Source organism: Melospiza georgiana, chromosome 7 (assembly GCF_028018845.1).
Source record: "Melospiza georgiana isolate bMelGeo1 chromosome 7, bMelGeo1.pri, whole genome shotgun sequence".
Lineage (NCBI taxonomy): Eukaryota > Metazoa > Chordata > Aves > Passeriformes > Passerellidae > Melospiza > Melospiza georgiana.
In genome coordinates this window covers 18,287,761-18,310,758 of record NC_080436.1, presented here as the reverse complement: position 1 = coordinate 18,310,758, position 22,998 = coordinate 18,287,761, and the positions used below count along the sequence as shown (strand labels likewise).

At 38.1% G+C, this 22,998-nt stretch overlaps 1 protein-coding gene across 1 annotated transcript in view; it reads right to left on the bottom strand.

Moving 5' to 3' along the window:
• TTN (titin) overlaps positions 1–22,998 on the bottom strand; it is a 235,893-nt gene that overhangs the window by 45,827 nt on the left and 167,068 nt on the right. The window contains exons 182-222 of the mRNA XM_058028137.1: positions 22,876–22,908; positions 22,647–22,776; positions 22,247–22,546; positions 21,843–22,160; positions 21,461–21,757; positions 21,073–21,372; positions 20,070–20,384; positions 19,833–19,981; positions 18,809–18,959; positions 18,439–18,720; positions 18,045–18,347; positions 17,638–17,940; positions 17,244–17,525; positions 16,481–16,780; positions 16,089–16,391; positions 15,662–15,970; positions 15,296–15,577; positions 14,738–15,037; positions 14,295–14,588; positions 11,212–14,178; positions 10,795–11,115; positions 10,402–10,686; positions 9,895–10,194; positions 9,264–9,566; positions 7,919–8,194; positions 7,504–7,803; positions 7,111–7,413; positions 6,571–6,870; positions 6,156–6,443; positions 5,767–6,063; positions 5,375–5,677; positions 4,976–5,281; positions 3,915–4,202; positions 3,522–3,812; positions 3,132–3,419; positions 2,375–2,965; positions 2,176–2,280; positions 1,488–1,685; positions 1,113–1,409; positions 405–992; positions 9–311 (exon numbers count right to left, since the gene is read on the bottom strand). Coding sequence (XP_057884120.1) covers positions 9–311; positions 405–992; positions 1,113–1,409; positions 1,488–1,685; positions 2,176–2,280; positions 2,375–2,965; positions 3,132–3,419; positions 3,522–3,812; positions 3,915–4,202; positions 4,976–5,281; positions 5,375–5,677; positions 5,767–6,063; positions 6,156–6,443; positions 6,571–6,870; positions 7,111–7,413; positions 7,504–7,803; positions 7,919–8,194; positions 9,264–9,566; positions 9,895–10,194; positions 10,402–10,686; positions 10,795–11,115; positions 11,212–14,178; positions 14,295–14,588; positions 14,738–15,037; positions 15,296–15,577; positions 15,662–15,970; positions 16,089–16,391; positions 16,481–16,780; positions 17,244–17,525; positions 17,638–17,940; positions 18,045–18,347; positions 18,439–18,720; positions 18,809–18,959; positions 19,833–19,981; positions 20,070–20,384; positions 21,073–21,372; positions 21,461–21,757; positions 21,843–22,160; positions 22,247–22,546; positions 22,647–22,776; positions 22,876–22,908 — 14,449 coding nt within the window. The remainder of the gene's footprint in view (positions 1–8; positions 312–404; positions 993–1,112; positions 1,410–1,487; positions 1,686–2,175; positions 2,281–2,374; positions 2,966–3,131; positions 3,420–3,521; positions 3,813–3,914; positions 4,203–4,975; positions 5,282–5,374; positions 5,678–5,766; positions 6,064–6,155; positions 6,444–6,570; positions 6,871–7,110; positions 7,414–7,503; positions 7,804–7,918; positions 8,195–9,263; positions 9,567–9,894; positions 10,195–10,401; positions 10,687–10,794; positions 11,116–11,211; positions 14,179–14,294; positions 14,589–14,737; positions 15,038–15,295; positions 15,578–15,661; positions 15,971–16,088; positions 16,392–16,480; positions 16,781–17,243; positions 17,526–17,637; positions 17,941–18,044; positions 18,348–18,438; positions 18,721–18,808; positions 18,960–19,832; positions 19,982–20,069; positions 20,385–21,072; positions 21,373–21,460; positions 21,758–21,842; positions 22,161–22,246; positions 22,547–22,646; positions 22,777–22,875; positions 22,909–22,998) is intronic.

Genomic DNA, 22,998 nt, shown 5'->3' with positions numbered 1-22,998 from the left:
ATACTGACATGCAACATCTTTGCAAAGGACTGAGTTTGAAGTGTCACTTGGTGGTCCGACTCCAGCTCTATTTTCTGCGCTGACACGGAATTCATATTCGTTTCCTTCCAGAAGACCAGTTACTTTGCATCTAAGATCTGAAACTGGTTTCTTTGTTGCTCTCACCCATCTTAAACCTTTCTTTTCTCTTCGCTCCACATGGTAACCTGTGATTTCACTTCCACCATCATCGACTGGCCTTTTCCAGGTAACTGTGACAGTATTTTTAGTCACATTTGTTACTTCTGGTTTTCCAGGAGGGCCTGGAGGACCTGTTCAGGAAGGAAAAAGTACAGTTAAACAAAAAACCAAGTCTTTAGAATTTAATAAAACCACACTGGAATTCCTTAGCTTGTTCTACTTACCAAATCTATCCACCATTTTAACTGGTTCTGATTGTACTGGTTCACCCTTGCCATACTTATTTACAGCTGAGACACGGAAAACATATTCATTTCCTTGAATGAGCTTGCTAACAACATGCCTACAGCTCTCAATATTTTCAGCAACCAATGTCCAGAGCAGTCGACTAGTTTCTCTCTTTTCAAGAACATATGATTTTACTGGTGATCCACCATCTTCTGCAGGAGGTGTCCATGTAAGAGTCGCTTTTTCTGCTGAAACATTGCTGATCTCAATAGGCCCTGGAGGTCCTGGAATATCTAAAACTTTCACATGTACAGTCTCCTGCTTAGTGCCGAAAGGATTGGTTGCAGTGATGGTGTATTCTCCAGAATCTTTTCTGGCTGCATATTTGACACTTAGAGTAGAAGAAGTTGGTTTGGTTTCAATGTGCACAAGCTCTGAGGGTCTAAAATCTTTTCCAGCTTTAGACCATGCTGAAGTTGGAGGTGGTTTGCCACGGATACTAATAGCAGACAGTGTGATGGTTTCCCCTGCTTTTACTGTTAAACCTTCCTTCAAAGTAGGATCCAGAACAATGCTTGGTGCCTCTGTCAAAACAAAGTCAAAAAATACTGATTGTTACAACAAGAACACAGGGACAGGAAACAAAAGAAATTTGATAATAATCATTCAAGTAAAATTCTGCCTTTTCAATGCCATCTACATACCATACTCATCCTTGCATATTATGGTTCCAGTGGATTCAGATGGAGGACTGATAGCTCCAGCAGTGTTCTTTGCTCTAATTCTGAATTCGTATTTGCAGCCTTCAGTAAGGTCAGTTACAGTAAATGCACAGTCTGGAACATTCACATGATTAGCTTTCATCCAAGTCTTTTTGGGTAAATCACACTTTTCAACAATATAGCCAGTTAATTTATGTCCACCGTCATATTTTGGTTCAGTCCAAATGAGTGTTACTGAGCTCCTGGTTACATTGATAACTTCAGGCTTCCCAGGCGGATCTAGGGAAAAAAAATAGCAGTCAAACAAAAGCTATTTCAAATTTCAGAATTTTCCTTTTTATTCTCCCCATGACTTACCAATAGGATCAAGTGCCACAACTGGTTCAGATGGAAGACTTGGTTTACCTACTCCAGCCATATTGATTGCCATTACTCTGAATTCATACTCCAGACCTTCAGTTAGCCCTGTCACTCTGAAATCTTTCATTCTTATTGGCGTTGTATTTGCTCTCTTCCACAGAAGACTATTTCTTTCTTTAACTTCAATGTGATAGCCTAGAAGATAAATGATGAGACAAAAATAAGGGGAGGTTTCCAGAAATCCTAATTTCTCACAGCACTGTGAAAAATCATACTGCCCATATTGCATGTTGTATATGCATTGTGCAAGAGGAGCACTGAAAATCAGGTTAAGAAATGGATGTGGACACACGCAGTGGATGTACATAATTGCAACGAGGAGGTGTTTGTAAATGCAAATTGCTAATTTAGTACACCTGTATTGTCACATACAGGTGAATTTGAGTTTATTTCTTTACATATTTTGGCTCTGAGAAAAGATACTGTTTATCAGTTAGTATTTTCCCAACATTTCAGTTATTTATTTTTTTAAATAGGAAGTAAACCAGTGAAATCAGTCGAATAATTGATCAATCAAGCAATTTAGTGCAAACACCTGCTACTTTTATCTTACCTTTTGACAAAGAGAAAGAACTATTAAGTAGTATTAACTACTGAAATGCTAGGGAAGTTTTGGGGGATGTACCTGTGATTGGTGAACCTCCAGTTCTTCTGGGATCAGTCCAAGTTAAAGCTACAGACTCATGCCGAACAGCAACAATATTGGGAGGTGGAGGAGCATCTGGGACATCTAAACAATATAGAAAAAAATGCAGCAGTGTTAAAAATTATTATCACCTCTAAAATGAATTTTTTAGATTTCAAAAATTATAATGGATACTTACCAAATGGATGTTTTGCAATGACAGGCTCTGATTTAAGACCTTCCCCTACTCCATATTTATTTTCAGCCCTGATCCTGAAGGTATATTCATTTCCTTCATGAAGTCTTGTAACTCTAAATGTGGTTTTCTGGACCGCAGAGGCACAAGTCACCCACTTATTGTTTACATTATCTCTCTTCTCTAGAACATAGTTCGTAATTTCTGAACCACCATCGTCTTTTGGAGGGCCCCATTTTAAGGTTATGGCATCAGCTGTGACTTCTTCAAATTTCACTGGACCTGTTGGTATGCCAGGTTTGCCAACAACTTTCACAAAAATAGTGCCTTCCTTGCTGCCAGCAACATTCCTCAGAGTTATTGTGTATTTTCCTGCATCAACTTTCTGGCAGTCATGTACCACAAGGGTGGTGTTAACTGCTGTAGATTCAAATGCAACTCTTCCACTCTCAGTAATTGCCTGGTCTTCATCCTTCTTCCAAGTCACGGTTGGGACAGGCTTGCCTTTCATAGGGATTTTAAGACGGAAATTGCTACCCTCTTTAGCAGTATAGCACAAATCAGGTAGATCTCTTAAGTCAAGTTCAGGTGCCGCTGTAAAAAATGAAGGAATCCAGTTATTCCACTACACATAAACTCTGTGGTAAAATTAAGATGCTGTTTTAAAGGTGTCTTATTTCTATGTGTACATGGTAATGATAGTATGCATAAAATATAATTTGGGTAAGTAAAGGATTGAATTAATGATCTTGCTTCTCACCAACATCATCTCTCGCTACAATTGTGATCTCTGATGGAGTTCCATATCCAGCATCATTTTGGGCCCTCACTCTGAAAGTGTATTCTTGTCCTTCTTTTAAGTCTCTCATTGAAAAATGGAGGTTCTTTCCCCGCATGACTTCTTGCCATTTGTCTTCACCAATCAGGACCTCAACAATATATGCAGAAATTCGGCTTCCACCATCACTGATAGGCTTCTTCCATACCAAATTGCATGAGGATTTTGTTACAGCTGAAGCTTTTAGATCCACAACTGGCCCAGGTGTTTCTGGAAGGAAGAAAAGCACAGTAAGTTTTCATTCAAGCTAAAAGTAGAGATTATTTGAACAAAAAAAAAAAAAAATAGGTGAAAACGATTCATTTTTCCTACCAGAAGCTTTGACAGCGTCACGAGTTTCACAAGGATCACCAATACCATATTCATTTTCAGCAAAAACTCTGAAGAAGTAAGATTTGCCTTCTTCTAAGTTAGTTATCCTGTAGCTTGTCTTTGGACATTCTGTTGTCACTGTGGACCATGATTTTCTTTCTGCATCACGTTTTTCAACAACATAATTTGTGATTGGACTGCCCCCATCTACCAGAGGAGGTTCCCATGTAATGTAGGCAGAATCTTTGGATGCGTCCTTTACAACCAGGTTAATGGGTGGGCCTGGAGTATCTGGATAAACACAACACCACCATATTTGATTTAGTAACAGACTTTTAAAAAACAGTTAAAAAGTTAACAAATATATTATAATGGGAAAGCCCTGAAACTTACCAAGTACTTTTACAACAATGGTGTACGACTTTTTGCCGCAGCTGTTCTCCAGACTGAGGACATATTTTCCAGCATCATATTTATTTACGTTTTCACAACGCAGGAAGGTATCAAAATCAGTTGATTTGATGTCTAATCCTTGTCTATCTCTTAGGTTGGCACCCACTTTAGACCATGAAATCTTAGGAGGTGGACGTCCTCTTACTGGCACGTAAAGTCTCATTGTGACTCCAGCACGCAGCACAAGGACTTTCCTTAGTTCTGCATCAAGTTCTCCTTCAGGTGGAACTGTGTGTTTAAGAAAAAAAAACCCATGTAATTAAAGCACCATGTTTAAGATTAACACAAAAGTTACAGTGACAAAACCTCCCTTTTTACTGGCATTTCACTAGACTACCCAAATTCTCATGCCTGTGACGATGTTAGTAAGTATCCTGACTCCTGTTTGAAGATAATTTGAAAATATGCTTTTTTTTCCAGTGATTTCACTTCCTTTTTTTTTTCTGCCTTTACACCATTTATGTTAGAAAGGCTCTTAGTTTCTCTAAAATTCAAAGGAGTTTCAGAGCACCCTGGACTCCAATGCTTTTCTTGAACTAAGTTAGTTTTATAAAGCAATGCTTTTGTCGGTACAGCAAAATGCATACAAAAGGTAGCATGTACCTTAAGGAGTAAGTGTCATACAATCAAAGAGTATCATACAGCTGCTTAGAGTAGTAATCTTAGCTTAAAATTATTTAGAAGATATGAAGGTGACTGAAAGCTTTAGGAAAGATGAGAGATGTGAAAATTCTAATATAATGACTAGAAAAAGACAAAAACCCCTGAAGATCCAGTAGGAAGCAGAAGGCTATAAAGCATACAATGAAAAAAGCAGACACCAAATTCTATTCTGTTCCTAACTGCTCTGTTTTCATCCAAATTAGCCATTGTTAGCCCACATTTTTTGAGTAAAAATATGTTCCAAATTAATCTGTGACCTGTGACAAAGTGTGTCTTTGAGACTCATCCCACGGATTGAAGCAAAAGTCAACAAGGCAATGTGTTTTCAGTGAACTTACTTAAAATGTCTTTGGCAGTGTGTTTATCCGGAACATCACTTGGATCGCTGTATCCAATCTTATTGACAGCATAAACACGGAACTGGTACTCTGTATCCTCCATTAGCCCCGTTACCACAAATTGTGTAGCCTGTAAGTTCTTGGGTAGATTGCATCTGACCCAGTTGTCTGTGTCAGCTCGTTTTGATTCCACTAGATAACCAATGATAGGGCTTCCCCCATCATATGCTGGTTTGCTCCATGATAGGCTTATGGAATTACGAGTAGTATCAACCACTTTTGGGAAAGCAGGTGGGCCAGGAGGATCTGGGAATTAAAACAACATAAAGTTAGCATACCAAATGCTGCATGATAATATTTGGAAATAATAATGGAAAATATCTGAGAATTTTAGCTTACATTGAGGGTCACGAGCATACACAGCTTTAGACGGTGCGCTAGGCTTGCCAGGTCCAGCCTTATTCAATGCTATCACCCGGAACTCATACTCTGTTCCTTCCTGGAGTCCAGTAGCTTTAACAGTTCTTTCAATGACAGGCTTCCTGTTTACTTTTGTCCAGTTAAGAGCCTTTGTTTCACGCTTCTCAAGTATATAACCAGTTATTGGGGATCCACCATCACTAGCTGGCGGCTTCCAGCTAACAGTCATAAAGTCTTTTGTTACATTGCTAATTACTGGTGGATCACAAGGTCCTGGCACATCTGTGGAGATTTATTTGAAAATTACACTCACATTCTTAAGTAAGGACAAAACCCCAGTGACTAATGAAACTATGCCACAAAGCACTTACCATATGGGTTCTTAGCAACTGCAGGTTCAGTTAAGATGGGGTCTCCAACACCGTATTTGTTTTCAGCACAAATGCGGAACTGATACTCATGTCCTTCTATCAGTCTCTCCACAGTGCAGCTTGTAATGGGTACATTGGGACTGACTTGGGCCCAGTTAGGTCTGCTTGTTTCACGCTTGTCTACAATGTAGTTAGTAATTTCTGAACCTCCATCTTCCAAAGGAGGCTCCCAAGAAAGCATTGCACGATCTGCATACATATGTTTGACTTTGACAGAAGCTGGTGGGCCAGGCTTATCTAGAACAATTAACATCACATTGTTATAGTTCTATCTTTTGCTATATAATTTAATTATAAATGTGTTTATTAATAGATGGTCTTTAGCTTACCAAGTACTTTAAGCCTAATGGTTGCTGACTTTGATCCACTTGCATTTTCAGCAGTGATAGTGTAGTCTCCTGTTTGCTTCCTGTTAACACTGAACAACTCAACTGTAGCAAGATTTCTCTTTGTGGTGATCTTAAGACCTTCAGACGGCTTTAAAACTTCTCCTTCTTTCTTCCAGGTGATTGCTGGCATTGGCTTGCCATACACATTTGCCTCCAGGCGCACATTAGATCCAGCTTTTACTGTAAGCTGTGATTGCATGGACAGATCCAACTCTATTCTGGGAGGAACTGAAAGGAAAGAGTCCAAAAGTTAATTGATCTAGTAGGAGGTAAATGTCTCATTCTTCACATGAGTGTTAGTTCCCAATATGCACAGACTCCTTCCAGAGCTATCAAATGCTTTTGTATTCCTTACCATTTTCTGGATGAATGGTCACTGGATCAGAAGGCTCTGAAGGTCGACTAATGTTAACTGCTGTCTTGGCAATTGCTCTAAATTGGTACTGAGCATTTTCTTCCAAACCAGTCACAGTGTACTCTTCCTGGGGTATTTGATATGGAGTTGTATTGCACCGAACCCACTTATCACCGGGTAATTTGCAAGCCTCCACAAAGTAGCCAAGAAGTTTGCTACCACCATCATGCTTTGGTCTTGTCCATACCAGTGATGCAGTACTCTTAGTGACATCAATAACTTCAGGTTTTCCAGGGGGATCTATGGCAAATAAAAACATATTATAGTATATTTTTAAAAAAAGGTAACTAATACATTAAAAATGGCTTTAATATTACTGGATCCTATTTACTGCATACCTAGACAGTGCAATCAGAGTGATGTCATAATAAACATGAAAGTATAAACAGAAGGGCAAACTAAAGATCATAATAAGTTGCAGATATATTGAAAATTATAATAAAAACAGTCTGTTGCAAAGTATTGGTACGGCTGACTTACCAACTGGTGCTCTTGCTGTGACAAACTCGGTTGGTTTACTAGGTTTACTTGCTCCAGCTCTGTTCAGTGCATAAATTCTGAAAGTATACTCGAGACCTTCAATGAGGCCCACACAAGGGTATTCCGTGGAGCGCACGGCGGTGTCGTTAGCTTTCACCCACAGTAAACTGTTCCTTTCTTTGCGCTCAATGAGATACCCAGTGATTGGACTGCCTCCATCGCTATCTGGTCTATCCCAAGCAACAAAAATGCAGTCCTTATTGACCTTGGTGATACGTGCATTCTTTGGTTCACTGGGAACATCTAGAAAGGAATATGAAGATAGACATCAATTGTATGTTTTCTCAGTAGAAAGTTTAAATAGAGAAATGCTGCTATCAAAAACTGGCATACCAAATGGGAATCTTGCGATCATCTTGTCAGAAGGAAGCGGCTCAGAAATCCCAAAACGATTTTCAGCACGAACACGGAACATATACTCTTCTCCAGGAATCAGTTTTCCAATTCTGCAGCTTGTCTTTGTGACAGAAGATAAAGCGGTTACCCAGTCTCCTCGGCTCACATCACATTTCTCAACTACATAGTTTGTAATGTTGCTGCCACCATCTTCAAGAGGTATGTGCCATGAAAGAGTGCAAGCATCAGCATCTATTTCAGAAATTTCAAATGGAGGCTGTGGCGGACCTGGTTTATCTGCATGAGAAACGTATATTAAGAAAAAAGGGATGAAATAAAATGGCAACCACTGGAATATAGTAAAACCAGCTTTGTATAAAGCTGGACTGAAAAACAACCAAATAGAACATACCCATGACTGTCACTTTGATTTTCTGACTATCAGTACCAGAGCTATTTTCTGCAGTAAGAGTATAAAAATCAGTATCTTTTCTAGTCACATCCTTAATGATAAGAACGGAAGACTTTTCTGCTTTATGCACAGCAAGGCGACTGGATGTAACTACATCTTGATCTCCCTTCAGCCATTTACAGACTGGCTGAGGCTTCCCATATACATGAGCTTCAATTCTCAGTTTCTTTCCAGCTTTAATGTGAACATGATCAGGCATCAGAATCTTAGGTGGGACTGTGAAAAAAAAACCACACACAGAGGCAAATAAGTTCAACTTCTTTGACATATTAATTTACTTTTTCTTATTTTTTCATGTGAAACTTCTCTGCTTCTCTCTTAAGTGGAATCATCTGTATGAATGACTAGAAACTCTTTAATTTAGGTTCCACTTATGGACAACTTCACTTTCTGCAGGTGACAATATCCATTCCAGTCTTACTTCTGTATTACTGTACAGTTTATAAGAGAATATTTATGACTTTGGATTGCCTTCATACACATTTATGTAGAGAATTGTGCACTATTAATGCACAAAATATAATTTCTCTTTTTATCTGAAACCTGTTGCTCGCTTATTGCTGACCTTCTACAATAAACATGGAGAAGAAAACGGAAGTTCTTACTGAGATAAACCTGCTTGCACAGTCAGTCTTTCTGTATCTTTGAATTATTTTTCTCCTACTTCTTCTTTTGCACAAAATCAATTTTTTTCCCAAAAGAAACCTGGTAGCATGTTTGGTGTACTTCCTTCCACTGGCTAGTTTTCATTCTCCTGTTCCCGTACCTCTCTCTTTTTCTTCCCATGTCCCAAATTAAGAAGATTTACTCATCATGCCCTTATCCTACATCTTTCTGTGCCTCAGGAACCCCGCCACTTTAAATAGGCCAACCTGTCCTCCATGATTTTTGTTTTAGATTCCCAACAAACCTTATAATATAAATCACTGATTTTCTCTTACATTAAAATAGGTCCATCTTTCCAATTTATCTCTCAATCTACCAGTCTGACACTTCTTCTCTTTCATTTAAACCTAATTGAAGGTATTTTAAATTTGTTTATTTATTTCTCCCTAATTCTTATCTTTCAGTTCCAACTGCAACTATACCTGAAAAATTATTTAATAATTCTGACTTAGTGCTCAACTCTCATTTTTTCCTGACCTGTCAAAATATTCAGTGCAGTTAACCATAATCCTCTAGATAACTCAGTAAAGAAAATATCTTTCTTGACTCAAAAACCTGTATATCTCACTCATTTAATTATTGAAGCGGTATATTTCGTAGTATTCAAATTGTTACTTACTGAGTTGTTCTTTAATTTCATATTCTCCTGTAGCTTCTATTGGCAAACTTACTCCTACAGCATTTCTAGCTGCCACTCTAAAGTTGTACTTCTTTCCCTCTTTCAGACCAGCCACAACAATGGAGAGATCTTTAACGACTGAGTACTCCATCCAGCGATCTGCTGGTTGATCGTGCTCTTTGTAGCTAACAATGTATCCGTCAATCTTAGAGCCTCCGTCGCGCAGTGGTGGCAGCCAGCCTAAAGTAGCACTATTCTTTGTAATTTCAGTAACTTCAAGTTTTCTTGGTGGATCAGGTTCACCTGATTTAAGGGGAAAAAAAGAACACATTAAACACTGAATTTTCAAGATTATCTTACTCTTGAATATTGGATGCTATCCATGCAAATTCAACAAGAACAATATATAAAAGATGGAAATTCATAATAATTTCAAAGGTACTATATTCATTGATCATATTATTTGAAAGAAACTGATACAGACATACTTATGTTTATACTTGAGTAGTCAGCAGCATTGTTCCATTTAGAAGCACTAACTCAAAAAATGCAAAATCTGTCAAAATTAGAGAAAAAGAAACAGAAAACATCCATGGAGGCAAACATAAAATATACATAAAGGCACACTTACTTAGAGGATCTGATGCTAGAACAGGTTTTGGTATGTCACTTGGAACACCGGATCCATATTCATTCACTGCTGTTACTCTGAAGTAATATTCATTTCCAGGCACAAGGTTTGCTATTTGGAAACTAGTTTTCTTCAGTTCTGCTGTGACTGTTGCCCATGTCTTCCTGTCAGCCTCCCGTTTCTGCAGGATGTAATGAGTCACTGGGCTACCCCCATCATTCTCTGGAGGTGCCCATGAAAGATGGCAGGACATCTTGGTGACATCTGAAACCTTGAAGTCTGACACAGGTCCAGGAGTATCTATGAAGAAATTTCAATTTATGTTAGTATTTTCTTCTTTAATAAGTTAAAATTAAAGAGGATCAACAGCTGTCTACATGGAGGGGGTTAGTGTTAAGTGATACAATTATGCTCAAAAACTGTTGCACATGAGGATAATAAATATTCCTGCAAGGAATATCCAAAATAGTTTTAGAATTGTCTTGAGGTATTTCTCTCATTACTTACCCAGAACTCTGACGTTCACAAATACAGCCTTTTCTCCAGCTGCATTAACAAGTGTCAATGAATATTTGCCAGAATCATCACGTGTGGAATCGGGAATGACGCAGAAGGCCATAGTGTCAACCAGATCAACTTGTCCTTTTCTGATAACATTATCAATACCCATTCTCCTCCAGGTGACTTTTGGTGCTGGGCGACCCCTCACAATGGCAAAAAGTCTAATAGGGCATCCTGCTCTGACTGTGACTAACTTTCTCATGCTGGCATCCAGCTCAATCTCAGGAGGTTCTGAAAGACAAAGAAATAAAATGCAAAGTTTTGCACATTAAATAAAATAAGCATAAAGAAAAAAAAGTGTTGTATGTAAACAACCCAAAAGAAGATGGGAAAACGCACCAAGTATTTCTTTGGGAGACACAGCTTCTTTCAATTCTGCTGGTCGGCCAAGGCCAACCTGGTTTTGGGCAGAAACCCTGAACTCATATAATTGCTTCTCATCCAGGCTGGTAGCTGTGAATTCTGTATGAATAACTTGAGCAGCAACATTGCATCGTTTCCATCCTGCTTCAGGATCAGCACCCTCAACTTTTGGTCTCATTTCTACAACATATCCAATAATCGGAGCACCACCATCGTACACTGGTTTTCCCCAGCCAAGGGTTAAGGAAGTCTTTGTGCTATCAACCACTCTCAAGTTTGTGGGAGGACCAGGTGGTTCTGCAAGACAGTAAAAATTACAGGTTAGAACACAGCTGTACAGTTTAGCAATCTGTTAACATTGGAATAATACAGAAAAATACAGTGGGATTTTACCTATTGGGTCTTTGGCTATTACAGGTCTTGATGGCAAGCTTGGTTCTCCAAGTCCGACTTCATTTTCAGCACTGACGCGGAACTGGTATTCGTGACCGGGGAAGAGATTAGTAACCTTCTTGCGTCTCTCTGGGATTGGAGTTTTAGTAACAGGAACCCATCTTAGTGACCGCTTCTCTTTCTTCTCTAAAATGTATCCTGTAATTGATTTGCCACCATCATATTCTGGTGGATTCCAAACTACAGTCATCTCTTCTTTGCTGACTCTTGTGACATCTGGAGGGTCAGGGCGTCCAGGTCTATCATATTTCGTTTTTGCAATAATTGGATGTGTTTCTGTTGGTGGACCAGTGCCCATTTTATTCTCTGCACGCACTCTGAATATATATTCATTACCTTCAATGAGGCGTGTCACTTTGGCATAGTTTGTTAGGACAGAGGAAGAGAATGTAGACCAAACCATACGCTTGCTTTCACATTTTTCCAGGATGTAGTTCTGTATTTCACAACCACCATCATCTTCTGGAGGATCCCAAGTAACAGTACATCTATCACTTGAAATGTCAGTGACCTTCAAGTTTCGTACGGGACCTGGTTTATCCAAGACAATAACAGTAGCATATGCCACAAAGCTACCAGCTGCATTAGTTGCTGTAATCACATATTTCCCACCATCAGTGCGCCTTGATTTTGTGAGAACAAACTTAGACATGTCAGAAGTGTTTTCAATACTGACTCTTGGAGATCTGGTGAGATCTGTGGCATCTTTGTCTTTTGCCCATACAATTTCAGGCTGTGGTTTTCCTCTGACTCCAGCCTCAATTCTAATTGTATCGCCTGCTTTCACAGTTAGAACGCCACTTAATTTCAAATCTAGCACTGGTTTCTGGAGATCTTCCTTCACAACAACTTCAGCTGTTTTTACCCAGTTACTTTCACCAGCCTCATTCTTAGTTTGAACTCGGAATTGGTAAATTTTATTTTCCACACATTTATCTACCATGTAGTGTGTTTCCTTAATGCTGCCTTTGTGAACTCTTTCCCATTCATCTGAATCTTTCAGTTTTCTCTCAACATGGTAACTTAAATTGGGACTTCCACCATCATAATCGGGCCTTCTCCATTTCAGGTATACAAATGTCTTTCCTTTCTCTGCAATGTGAAGATTTTCTGGCTCTCCAGGCTTGTCAATAGGATTGATAGCAAGGATAGGAGTCTTGGTTTCAATGCAAGGACCTGGACCTATTTTGTTCTCTGCACAAACTCTGAAGAAGTATTCACGGTTCTCTACAAGATTTGCCTTTACTAATCGCTTAGTAATATCAGAGGAGACAATTGACCATCCCCTCTGATTCGGCTGACGGTATTCTACTATGTAATTTGTAATTTCAGAGCCACCATTATCCACTGGACTCTCCCAAGAGATCATACAAGAGTCTTTTGTGACATAGCTTATTTTCAGGTTCTGACATGGTCCAGGTCTGTCAAGTACATTAACAATAGCAAAAGCTTGAGCCTGTCCACAGCTGTTTTTAGCTGCTATTATATATTTGCCATGATCAGATCTTTTGGCTTCCTTCACTTGCAGTTCAACATTAGGTAGATCATGAAGTATTTCAACATGCTTTTCTTGGACTAGTACTTTGCCATCTTTAGACCATGTTATTTCAGGATCTGGTCTGCCTTTTACCTTACCAGTAATACGTATTGTTTGACCTACTCGGACAGTAATTAAGTCTCGACAGGTCACATCTAGGCTTATTTCTGGTGGAGAAAGAATATCTTTTGCAAGTACAGTTTCTGGTAGTTCTCTTGGTTCTCCTTCTCCCACGATGTTAACAGCTTTTATTCGGAATTTATATTCATTTCCTTCTATTAATCCAGGTACTCTGAAAGCACACTGTCTAATGAGTTCATCCTTATTAATCCTATTCCACTGTGTAGTTCCACTTTTCTGACATTCCACAATGTATCCCAGAATTGGGCTGCCACCATCCTTGAGGGGCTTTGTCCACACAAGATCAGCTGATTCTTTAGTTTTGTCTTTTAATTTTGGATTTATAGGTGGCCCAGGAGGAGTGATAGGACGTGATGCTTTTATTGGATCAGAGCTTGGAGATGGTTTGCTTAAGCCCACCATGTTTTCTGCAAAAACTCTGAATTCATATGTGTTGCCTTCAAAAAGACCGGTGACTCTGTATTTCATATCAAGTATAGGTGTCTTATTGACACGCACCCATTTACCAGATGCTTCCCGACGTTCGAGTATATAACCAGTTATTGGAGTTCCACCATCAGATTTTGGTAGGGTCCAAGACACTGTTGCAGCATTTTCTGTAATATCATAAACCATTGGTTTACCAGGTGGGGATGGTGGATCAAACATGTATTTAGCAACTGTTGGTTCTGAATCCAGAGGTGCACCAATGCCTATCTTATTTTCTGCACGGACACGGAAAATATATTCACAGCCTTTCTGCAGTCGTGGAACCTTAATTTTTGTGTGACTTGTTCCAGAGCTAACCACTCCCCAGGTTTCTTTCTTTGATTGACGCTTCTCAACAATATAATTTATTATAGGACTCCCACCATCATCTTTAGGAGGGCGCCAAGAAATAACCATATATTCTGGTGTAACTTCAAGAATATTAATAGGACCAGTTGGTGGGCCTGGGACATCCAAAACTGTAAGGTGCAGAGCCACAGTTTTGCTGCCAGCTGCATTAGATACTGTGAGTAGATATTCTCCTGTATCTTTTCTTACACAGTCTTTGATAGTAAGAACAGTTGAGTAATTGTCGGTCTCAATCTTATATTTGCCATCTGGTTTAATTTCAGTGTCATCAGTAACCCATTTTGCTGTGGGAACTGGCACACCTCTCATAATCGCAGGAAGGCGCACTGTGGTGCCAGCTTTAACAACAAGACCTTCAATTAACTTCACATCTAGATCCACAGATGGAGGTACTGAAATTAGAGAAAAATGGAAATAAATTTTTCAGGGCAAATGCTTATAGAAAAAGAGAAAAAAATAGAAAAAGAGAAAAAAAATCAGTTAAAAAACATGAAAAAACAAAAATTACCTAGTTTTTCTTGACACTCAATTGGTATAGTTGTATCTGGAAGGCTAAGACCAACAATGTTTTGAGCTCTCACACGGAATTTGTATGTTTTTCCTTTCTGTAGGCCTGTAACAACACAGTCTAGCATAGGGACTGTCTGGAACTTTGTCCATTCATCTGCACCATCTTCTTGATATTCCACTAAATACCCAGTTATCTCAGCACCACCATCACGATCTGGTCGATTCCAAACAAGGGAAACTTCAGTCTTGTCAACGTCAACATGATGCAGATTCTTTGGTGGCCCTGGAGGATCTTTTAAAACACAACACCAAAATGGTTACTAGGTAAACCATGAATAATCTATGGTACCAGGGTATCATGTTCATACCAACAGGACAACCTCAAAATTACCAAATCCCATATAAAAAAAAAATCAAACCATATAACTGAAAAACACTTACGCAGTGGATCTATAGCTTTGATAGGCTTAAGTGTTTCCACATATGGACCTCTACCATACTGATTCTCAGCTGCAACTCGGAAGAGATACTGAGTGCCTTCCATCAGATATTTAGCCATATGACTGCGTTTCTTGGAGGATGATGAGATGGCTACCCACTGTGCAGAAGCTACATCCTTCCTCTCCACCACATAGTTGGTAATCACAGAGCCACCATCATCTTCTGGTTCCATCCAAGTGAGATAGCATGAGTCGCTTCTAACATCACTGACATTCAGATTTCTGGGGGGACCAGGTTTATCTAACATTGATAAAAATATAATCTGTTATTTATTTGGTAACCGAAGCATTTCTTAAAAAACTTTGTAAATTTCAAGATAAACTATATTATATTTTATGAAGTTTTTAGTCCTTTTTCTATTTTTTATATTTGCATAAAAATAAAAATATAACTTGGTTTATAACTTGGTTTACAGATATTTTCCAGAAATTTCTTTATTTCCTAATCTTCAGTTATAGAGTAAAAAGATGTTGTATAAAGGGAAGACAAAAAGATTACCTAAGACCACAACTTTTACTGAAACAGTCTTTGAACCAGCTGGATTTTCAACTGTCAGGGAGTACATTCCACCATCTTCATGGACAGTGTTACGGATTTCAAGCTTACTGCCAACTCCTGTAACTTCAATATCAGCCTTGGGTGAGACCTCATGATCTTCCTTCTTCCAAGTAACTTTTGGGAATGGAACCCCTTTAATAACAGCACTAAGTCTCAGGGTATCACCAGCTTTTACATGCTGTTCGCGGGCCATATTAGCATCAAGTATTAACTCAGGAGGTTCTGGAATCAAAAACACAAGTTTTACCAAATGAGGAAAAAAAAGGTCTATTCTTAGGTGAACTTATCTGATTTTCTTAAACTCACCAAGCCTGTCCTTTACTTCTACTGGATCAGGAACATGCGCTGGATCAGATTCACCTGCTGCATTGACTGCCTTGACCCTGAATTTATAGGTTAATCCCTCAGTAAGACCAGTGACTTTGTAGTTTGTTTCAGGACAAGAATCTGCTGTAAGATTAGCCTGTTTCCATTCCTCGTCTCCAACTTTCTGAAACTCTACAAGGTAGCCAATTATCTTGCCATTTCCGTCATGGCGTGGTGGTTGCCAAGATAAATCAACTGAATTTTTAGTTTTATCTATTGCTTCTGGATTAACAGGTGGACTTGGTTTTGCTGTTATAAAAAAACCAATAAAGAAATGGGAGAGAAAAAAAAGAAACTATTAGAATAATTTTTAAACTGAAACTGAGTGCATTGAAAATTCAATGAGAAATGAAATGTGATACTTTACCGATTGGATCTCTAGCGAAAATTGGCTTTGATGGTGGACTAGGATCGCCAACACCAATTTCATTTTCTGCTGAAACACGGAATTCATACTGACAACCTTCAAGGAGATCAGGTACTTTGAACTTTGTACCAGGGAAAATTGGGTCTTTGGTAGCTTTGACCCATCTTGTAGCCATTGTTTCCTTCTTTTCTACAATGTAGTTTGTTATTGGCTTGCCTCCATCATATGGTTTGTTCCAAACCACTACTGCAGAGTCTTTGGTTACATCCTTAATGATTGGTTGCTCAGGTGCATCAGGAACACCTAGGGTGAGAAGAAAAAAAGAGTGCATGAGCATTACAAACAGAATAAAGATTGGAGTATCTAAATAAAATTGAAAACTAAAAGCTTACGGAAACGGTCCTTGGCTTTCATCTCATCAGAGATGAGAGGATCACTTATGCCATAAAGATTTTCAGCATAAATTCGAATTTGATATTCTCTTCCTTCAAGCAGCTTGGGAATTTTGCATGTTGTCTTCACTGTGGCAGATGTAACTGGCATCCACAAGTCTTTGTGTGTATCCTTCTTCTCAATTATGTAATTTGTAATTTCACTGCCTCCATCATCTAATGGAGGTTTCCAGGAAACAACCATATGATCTTTAAAGACTTCATCAAATATAACTGGGCCTACTGGAGGTGATGGGCGATCTGTTTAAGAAAAAATAAAGCATACCCATGCTTTTTTATAAACTTCACAAAACAACATAGATTAAACACTGTCAGTACAGCAAACACAGTATAAAATTAGAAACTTGACAGTACAGTTATAATAAGGAATCAAGACTTCAGGGTTATTACTCTGTAATACATGTTTGACATACTGGAATTAATTCCTTAATGCTTAGAAAGTATTTGGTGATTAACATTTTCTACAGTGTTGAGATTCTCTAAATGTATGTAGAGAGATTAAATTATTCATGCTGAATAAACAAATTCAGAGTTAAATATGTGCTTAAAATAAATAAATAGCTTTTTAGTATAACTGAGAAAGCAGTAAATTGAATTATTGTAATAAAGAGCACATTTCAATACTTAAATTTTTAAAAAATCAATGAATTCTAATCACCAATAAAAATCACATACAGTATTGTTTTTGTTCAGTAAAACCTACCAACGACATGAACTTGACAAAATCCTTTTCTTGACCCTGTGCTGTTCTCTACAGTAACACAATATCTGCCTGTGTCCTCACGGACAGATTTTACTATTCCCAAACAAAGAGTTGTAGGAGTTGTCTTAATCTTTATTCTGTCGTCTTCTTTCACAACAATATCATCCTTTAGCCAAGTAACCTTTGGTGCAGGTTTGCCTGAGTAGCGTCCAGTCAAGCTGAAAGCTTCACCAACTCGGACAATAAGCTTGTCTCTAAAGTCAAGGTCAAGTGTGGGAGGAGCTGAAATACAAAATACACAAAGCCCACAAATGTCAGCAATATTAATATGAAAAAGTAAGGAATCAGTAAATGTAATTACTATTTTCAAAAGAAATATGAAAAAGAAACATACCAATTTCATCCTTGCACGTGATTGGTTTAGTGCAAAATGATGGCTTGCCTTGCCCCACAATATTGCAAGCACTCACACGAAACTCATAGGTGTCACCTTCTTTCAAGCCTTCTACAGTGAATTTCCTATCAAGCATTTTCTCCTTTGTAACTTTGTGGAATTTGTCTTTTCCAATGAGGCGGCTCTCTAGAACATACATGGTGATATCTGAGCCTCCATTATATTTTGGAGGGTTCCAAGTTAGTGTAACAGAGTTCTTGGTAACTGCTTTTACTTCCAGGTCTTCTGGACGGTCAGGAACAGCTGTGAATAAAGTAAAAATAAGATAGATTCATTTTTCTGCCTATTCAGAATCTTCCTGTGTATTAATCTCGTATGACAGTTATCCAAACAAAAAATATTCTTACTTATTGGATCTCTAATGAGAATCTCTTTTGTTGTTTCCGTGAAAGGACCCATGCCAATTATATTCTCAGCTGCAATTCTGAAAAAGTAGGCTTTCCCTTGAATAAGTCCCTGAACAGTAGCATTCTGTCTTGTAACTGTGTAGGTCACTGGAGTCCAAGCTCTGTGGTCAGATTCACGTTTTTCAATTATATAGTTGGTAATAGGAGAACCACCATCATCTTCTGGAGTAAACCATGACAATTTACAAGAGTCATTAGTTAGATTCTCTGTAAGGAGTGGCATTCCAACTGGGCCTGGCACATCTGCAAGCAAAGAAAAAAATGGAGTATTGAAACATACACGCTGAATCTTAGTAAACTGTACTTGTTCACAAGCACTGAAGCTGCTATTTACCTAGCACATCAACAATAATTGTCTTCTTCCTCTCTCCACCATCATTTTTAGCAAGAAGAGTGTATAAACCCTGGTGACTCCTTTTGCAGTTCCTGATGACTAAAGAAGAACTAATAGCTGTTTCTTCAATTTTGGCTTCTTCTGGCAAAGCTTGCTCATCCATGCTCCAACTCACTGTTGGAGGTGGTTTTCCTGAGACATATGCTATGATCCGAATTACTCCTCCAGCATGAACAACAATTCTGTCCCTGACACTTGCATCCAAATTAATATCAGGAGCCACTGAGGGTAGAGAAAAAAAAAAGTCAATTATTTCCTTTTCTTACTTTGAGTTAGAGATACTAAGAATGTAAATCAAAATGATAAATACCAATTCTGTCCTTCATTTCAATAATGTCTGTAACTTCTCCAGGCTCTCCGATGCCAGCAGCATTTACTGCTCTAACTCTAAATTTATAAAAACAACCTTCTTTTAATCCTGTCACAACAAACTTGGTTCCTCTAATTTCTCTGTCTTTTACCTGGAAAAAAAAAACATTGTAATCAGCAAACATCAAGATATCATCAATTTCTTTACAGAGTTTGAAACAGATCTGACATTAGATATCATTTCAGATTTACAAGCACACAAAGTATTAAGTGTACATGGATGTACATGGATCTAGCCAACAGAGTTCTTTAGAATTTTGAAAGAAATATATCTCATGGACCTACAAGCTATTCTAAAGATTTGTCTTTTTTCTAACATATTCTAACATAGAAGTTTGTTAGAATTATCTATTTAGCAATTACAACAGTCTGGTCTCAGAAGAATTACATATATTTTTGGACACACAAACTCATGTAAGTGAGAAAAACAAAAAAAAAGGAATTAATTTATTTTCTTTTCAAAATCCAATATAAAGTCTCTTTACCTGGAAACAGTATAGGAAATGTGGGTTTTACTTAAAATGAACCCACGTATTTATGGAGATACAAAAAATAGCCAAGGTGTGCACCAGTTAAATTTTCTGTAATGCACTATTTTTAAAAAAAATTAGGAAAATGTAGAAATATAGGAGTTGTAAACGCTTTGACATTGTCTGATACCAGTGAGGTTTACTTTTCTGACAGTTCTAACTTGGTCTTCTGTATTTTTTATCACATATTACCTACATATTTTCCAACATCTTGAAATAAAAATTGTAAAATTCTACTTCTAGTATTTTCAAAGTTAACTTCATGTTGAGGAAGGACAAGCTTGGTCTGGTATTTTAAACATATGAAGACAATTATGGTGTAAACTTTTAGAAAATAATGTGAATAGCAAAAATTTTTAAAGAAATTTTTTCTGGAGCAATTAATATTGGTAGATACAGAGAGAAGTGCTGATTCTGTAATTGTTTTCCACCTACCCGTTCCCATTCTTCCTTTCCTTCCTCTTTAAACTCAACAATGTAGCCAGTGACTCTAGAACCACCATCCTTTACTGGTGGAGTCCACTCCAAGTCTACAGAAGACTTTGTCCAATCAGTAACTTTTGGTATAGGAGGGCCAGGTGGGGCTGAAAAATATCATCATACAGCATAAAAATGTATTATGCGATCTTATTTGAATACTTTCAAATTAAAAAAAAAATGTAAAATATTTACCAATAGGATCTCTAGCAAGTGCTGGATCAGATGGCATGCTTGGTGGGCCAACACCAGCCGCGTTGATAGCTGACACACGGAACTGATACTCAGAGCCTTCAATAAGGCCTGTAACTTTGTATGAAACCCCCAGGGTCATAGGCTTGATAGGATCTCGGTTAACCCTGGTCCATCTCTTTCCAGTGGTCTCTTTGCGCTCCAACCAGTAACCAGTAATAGGAGAGCCACCATCATGTTCTGGTTCTTCCCAGTTTACTGTCATTGAGTCACGTGTTATACTGCTAACTGTTGGCTTGTCAGGAGGTCCAGGCACAGCTGAGGGAAAAAAATTCACACGTAGCTTGTAAAAAATATGCTAAAAATACATGGAAATAGCTAGAGTGCAGAAGAGCTATGCACTCACATGGTCCCCATTGCACTAGGCAGTTAGCCATTTGCACAAGATTTCTTTCCTCATTCAGTTTCTCACCCCTATTAAGGTACATATAATTCTGTGAAAAATGAAACATCTTTCCTCCAGATAAAAATTGTCAAAAATTTTTTTTCCTAGCCTTTCTGGATCACTACCTCATTTTAGTGCTCAGCTTAACACTTGCTGTTTAAAGAACCATTTTCTCTAGCCAACCTAACATTCCTCCTAGGTCTGAGCTTTTCTGTACAATTTATCTTTCAAAACTGAAGGTAGGAAATTGATTCTTTCTGGTCCAAGACATTAATAATATCTCAAACACAACAGAATAACTTGAATCTTATCAAATAAACATTTACTTGTGTATTTAAGCATTAAACATATTGAGATTGTACTTTAATATGACACAAAGAGGAAGAAAAATATTTTAATTACCACAAATGTTTTTAATAATCAGGTACTACTGCTAAAACTCTTCAAGTTATTCTAGAAAACTTACTAAACAGAGAAAACAGTAGTGGCATTTAACAGATGCTGTATGCATAGAAGCATATGGAAGCAACTGACATAGCTTGAAAGCTTATTTCTACTTACTGAAAAGGTTTCGTGCTGTTTCTGGCTCACTGTCCAAAGGTTCTCCAATACCGTATTTGTTTTGTGCCATAATGCGGAACACATATTCATGGCCTTCCATCAGCTTGGGAACAGTGAATATGCATTCCTTGGGTTCATTAGTAACAGCCACCCATGTCTTCCTATTTGCTTCTTTTTTCTCTATAACATAGTTTGTTATCTTAGAACCACCATCATCCAATGGAGGAAGCCATGATATTGTCATTTTATCAGCCAAAATGGATTCAAATTTAATAGGTCCTACTGGAGGTCCAGGACGACCTACAAGATAAGTTTTAAGAAAGAAGAATTAATCAAGTGTCAAAGCAGGCTATCAATTAATGTAATAGTAAGAGCTCTTGATATGTACCCAGAACATTTAGCCGCATCTCCTTTGAAGCAGTTCCCAGGTCATTTACAGCTGTGATAGTATATAGGCCTGTATCATTTCTGCGAGACTGTTGGATCACTAAAGTGCAAGTATTTTCATCAACAATCTTGTTGACATGTTGATCATACACCACTGGTGATTTCTCATCTGGTTTCTTTGGAGGAGCTTTTAGCCATGTTAATGTGGGGAAGGGTACACCCTTTATCTTTGCCACAATTTTAACATCTGTTCCTTCTTCAACTTCCATAAATTCTTTCAGCTCAATAGATGGTGGACCTACAACAAAATGTTGAAAAAGTAGTATACAAAAATATTTCATAATTTTAAAATGGAATTTGTATTTACTAGTATCGCTACTTACATGTCTGGTCTTTGACAACAAGCGGGCCAACAGTGGCTGAAGGTCTGCTAGGACCTGCTATATTTACAGCTTTGACTCTGAATTCGTATTCTCCACCTTCTACAAGATCCTCAACAGTAAACTTAGTTTCTTCCACATCACGTCTGTTGCATTGCTTCCAAGACTCTTTCACTTCTCCAGTACGATCCCAGCGGAGACATTCAACATTATAATGTGTAACAGGAGCTCCACCATCATTCTTTGGTGGTTTCCATGTCAGGCTCACTGTGTTCTTGGTTACAAGGCCAATCCTCAGTTTAATAGGTGGATCAGGAGGATCTTCACAAACAAAACAGAAGAGTGAATAAATCCACCACGCAGTACCATGTGGTTTAAAGGATTTGTTTGACTTTAACTTTACTTACGGATTGGATCCCTGGCTGTGGTCCGCTGGATGGTTTCTGCAGGAGGCCCAACTCCAAAACGGTTTTCTGCACGCACCCGGAAGAAATACTCTTGGCCAGTTATGAGATCAGGTACCACAAAGGAAGTACTGCCACAGTTTGGATTGACTTTAGTCCAGGCCTTCCCATCAATATTTCTCTTCTCTATAACATAGCCTCTGATTCTATCTCCACCATCATCATCTGGCATCTTCCATGAGAGTTTACAGCTACCTCTTGTGATATCACTTACTTTAAGGTCTTTTGGTGGACCAGGGACATCTGTTAAGATAAAAGCACAACAGACAAAATTTTACATAAGTATGTAGAAAAATAAGACTAAATCCTAACATTTGGATACTTCAATATATGCAAGCCATACCAAGCACATTGACTCTGACATGCACTGTCTTTTGTCCTGCTTTATTTTTTGCTGTAATACTGTATCGTCCAGAGTGACTTCTGTTGCAGTCAGGGATGATAACCTCTGAACGTGTATCAGTTGCTTCCACCTGTGCATTATAAGAGCAAAAAGAAGTTATAGAGCAAACTTGAATATTTATGTCTCAAAAATGCAACAATACTGAGGTTAAAAATATGGCTTGCTTTACCTTTGCTTCTTCAGGTATATTATGACCTCCCTCCTATAAACAAATAGAAATAATACAAATTGAAAAGGGAATAGGCTTAAATGCCTAGAAAGAGATGTAGGAAAAAAACCCTACTGCTTTTAC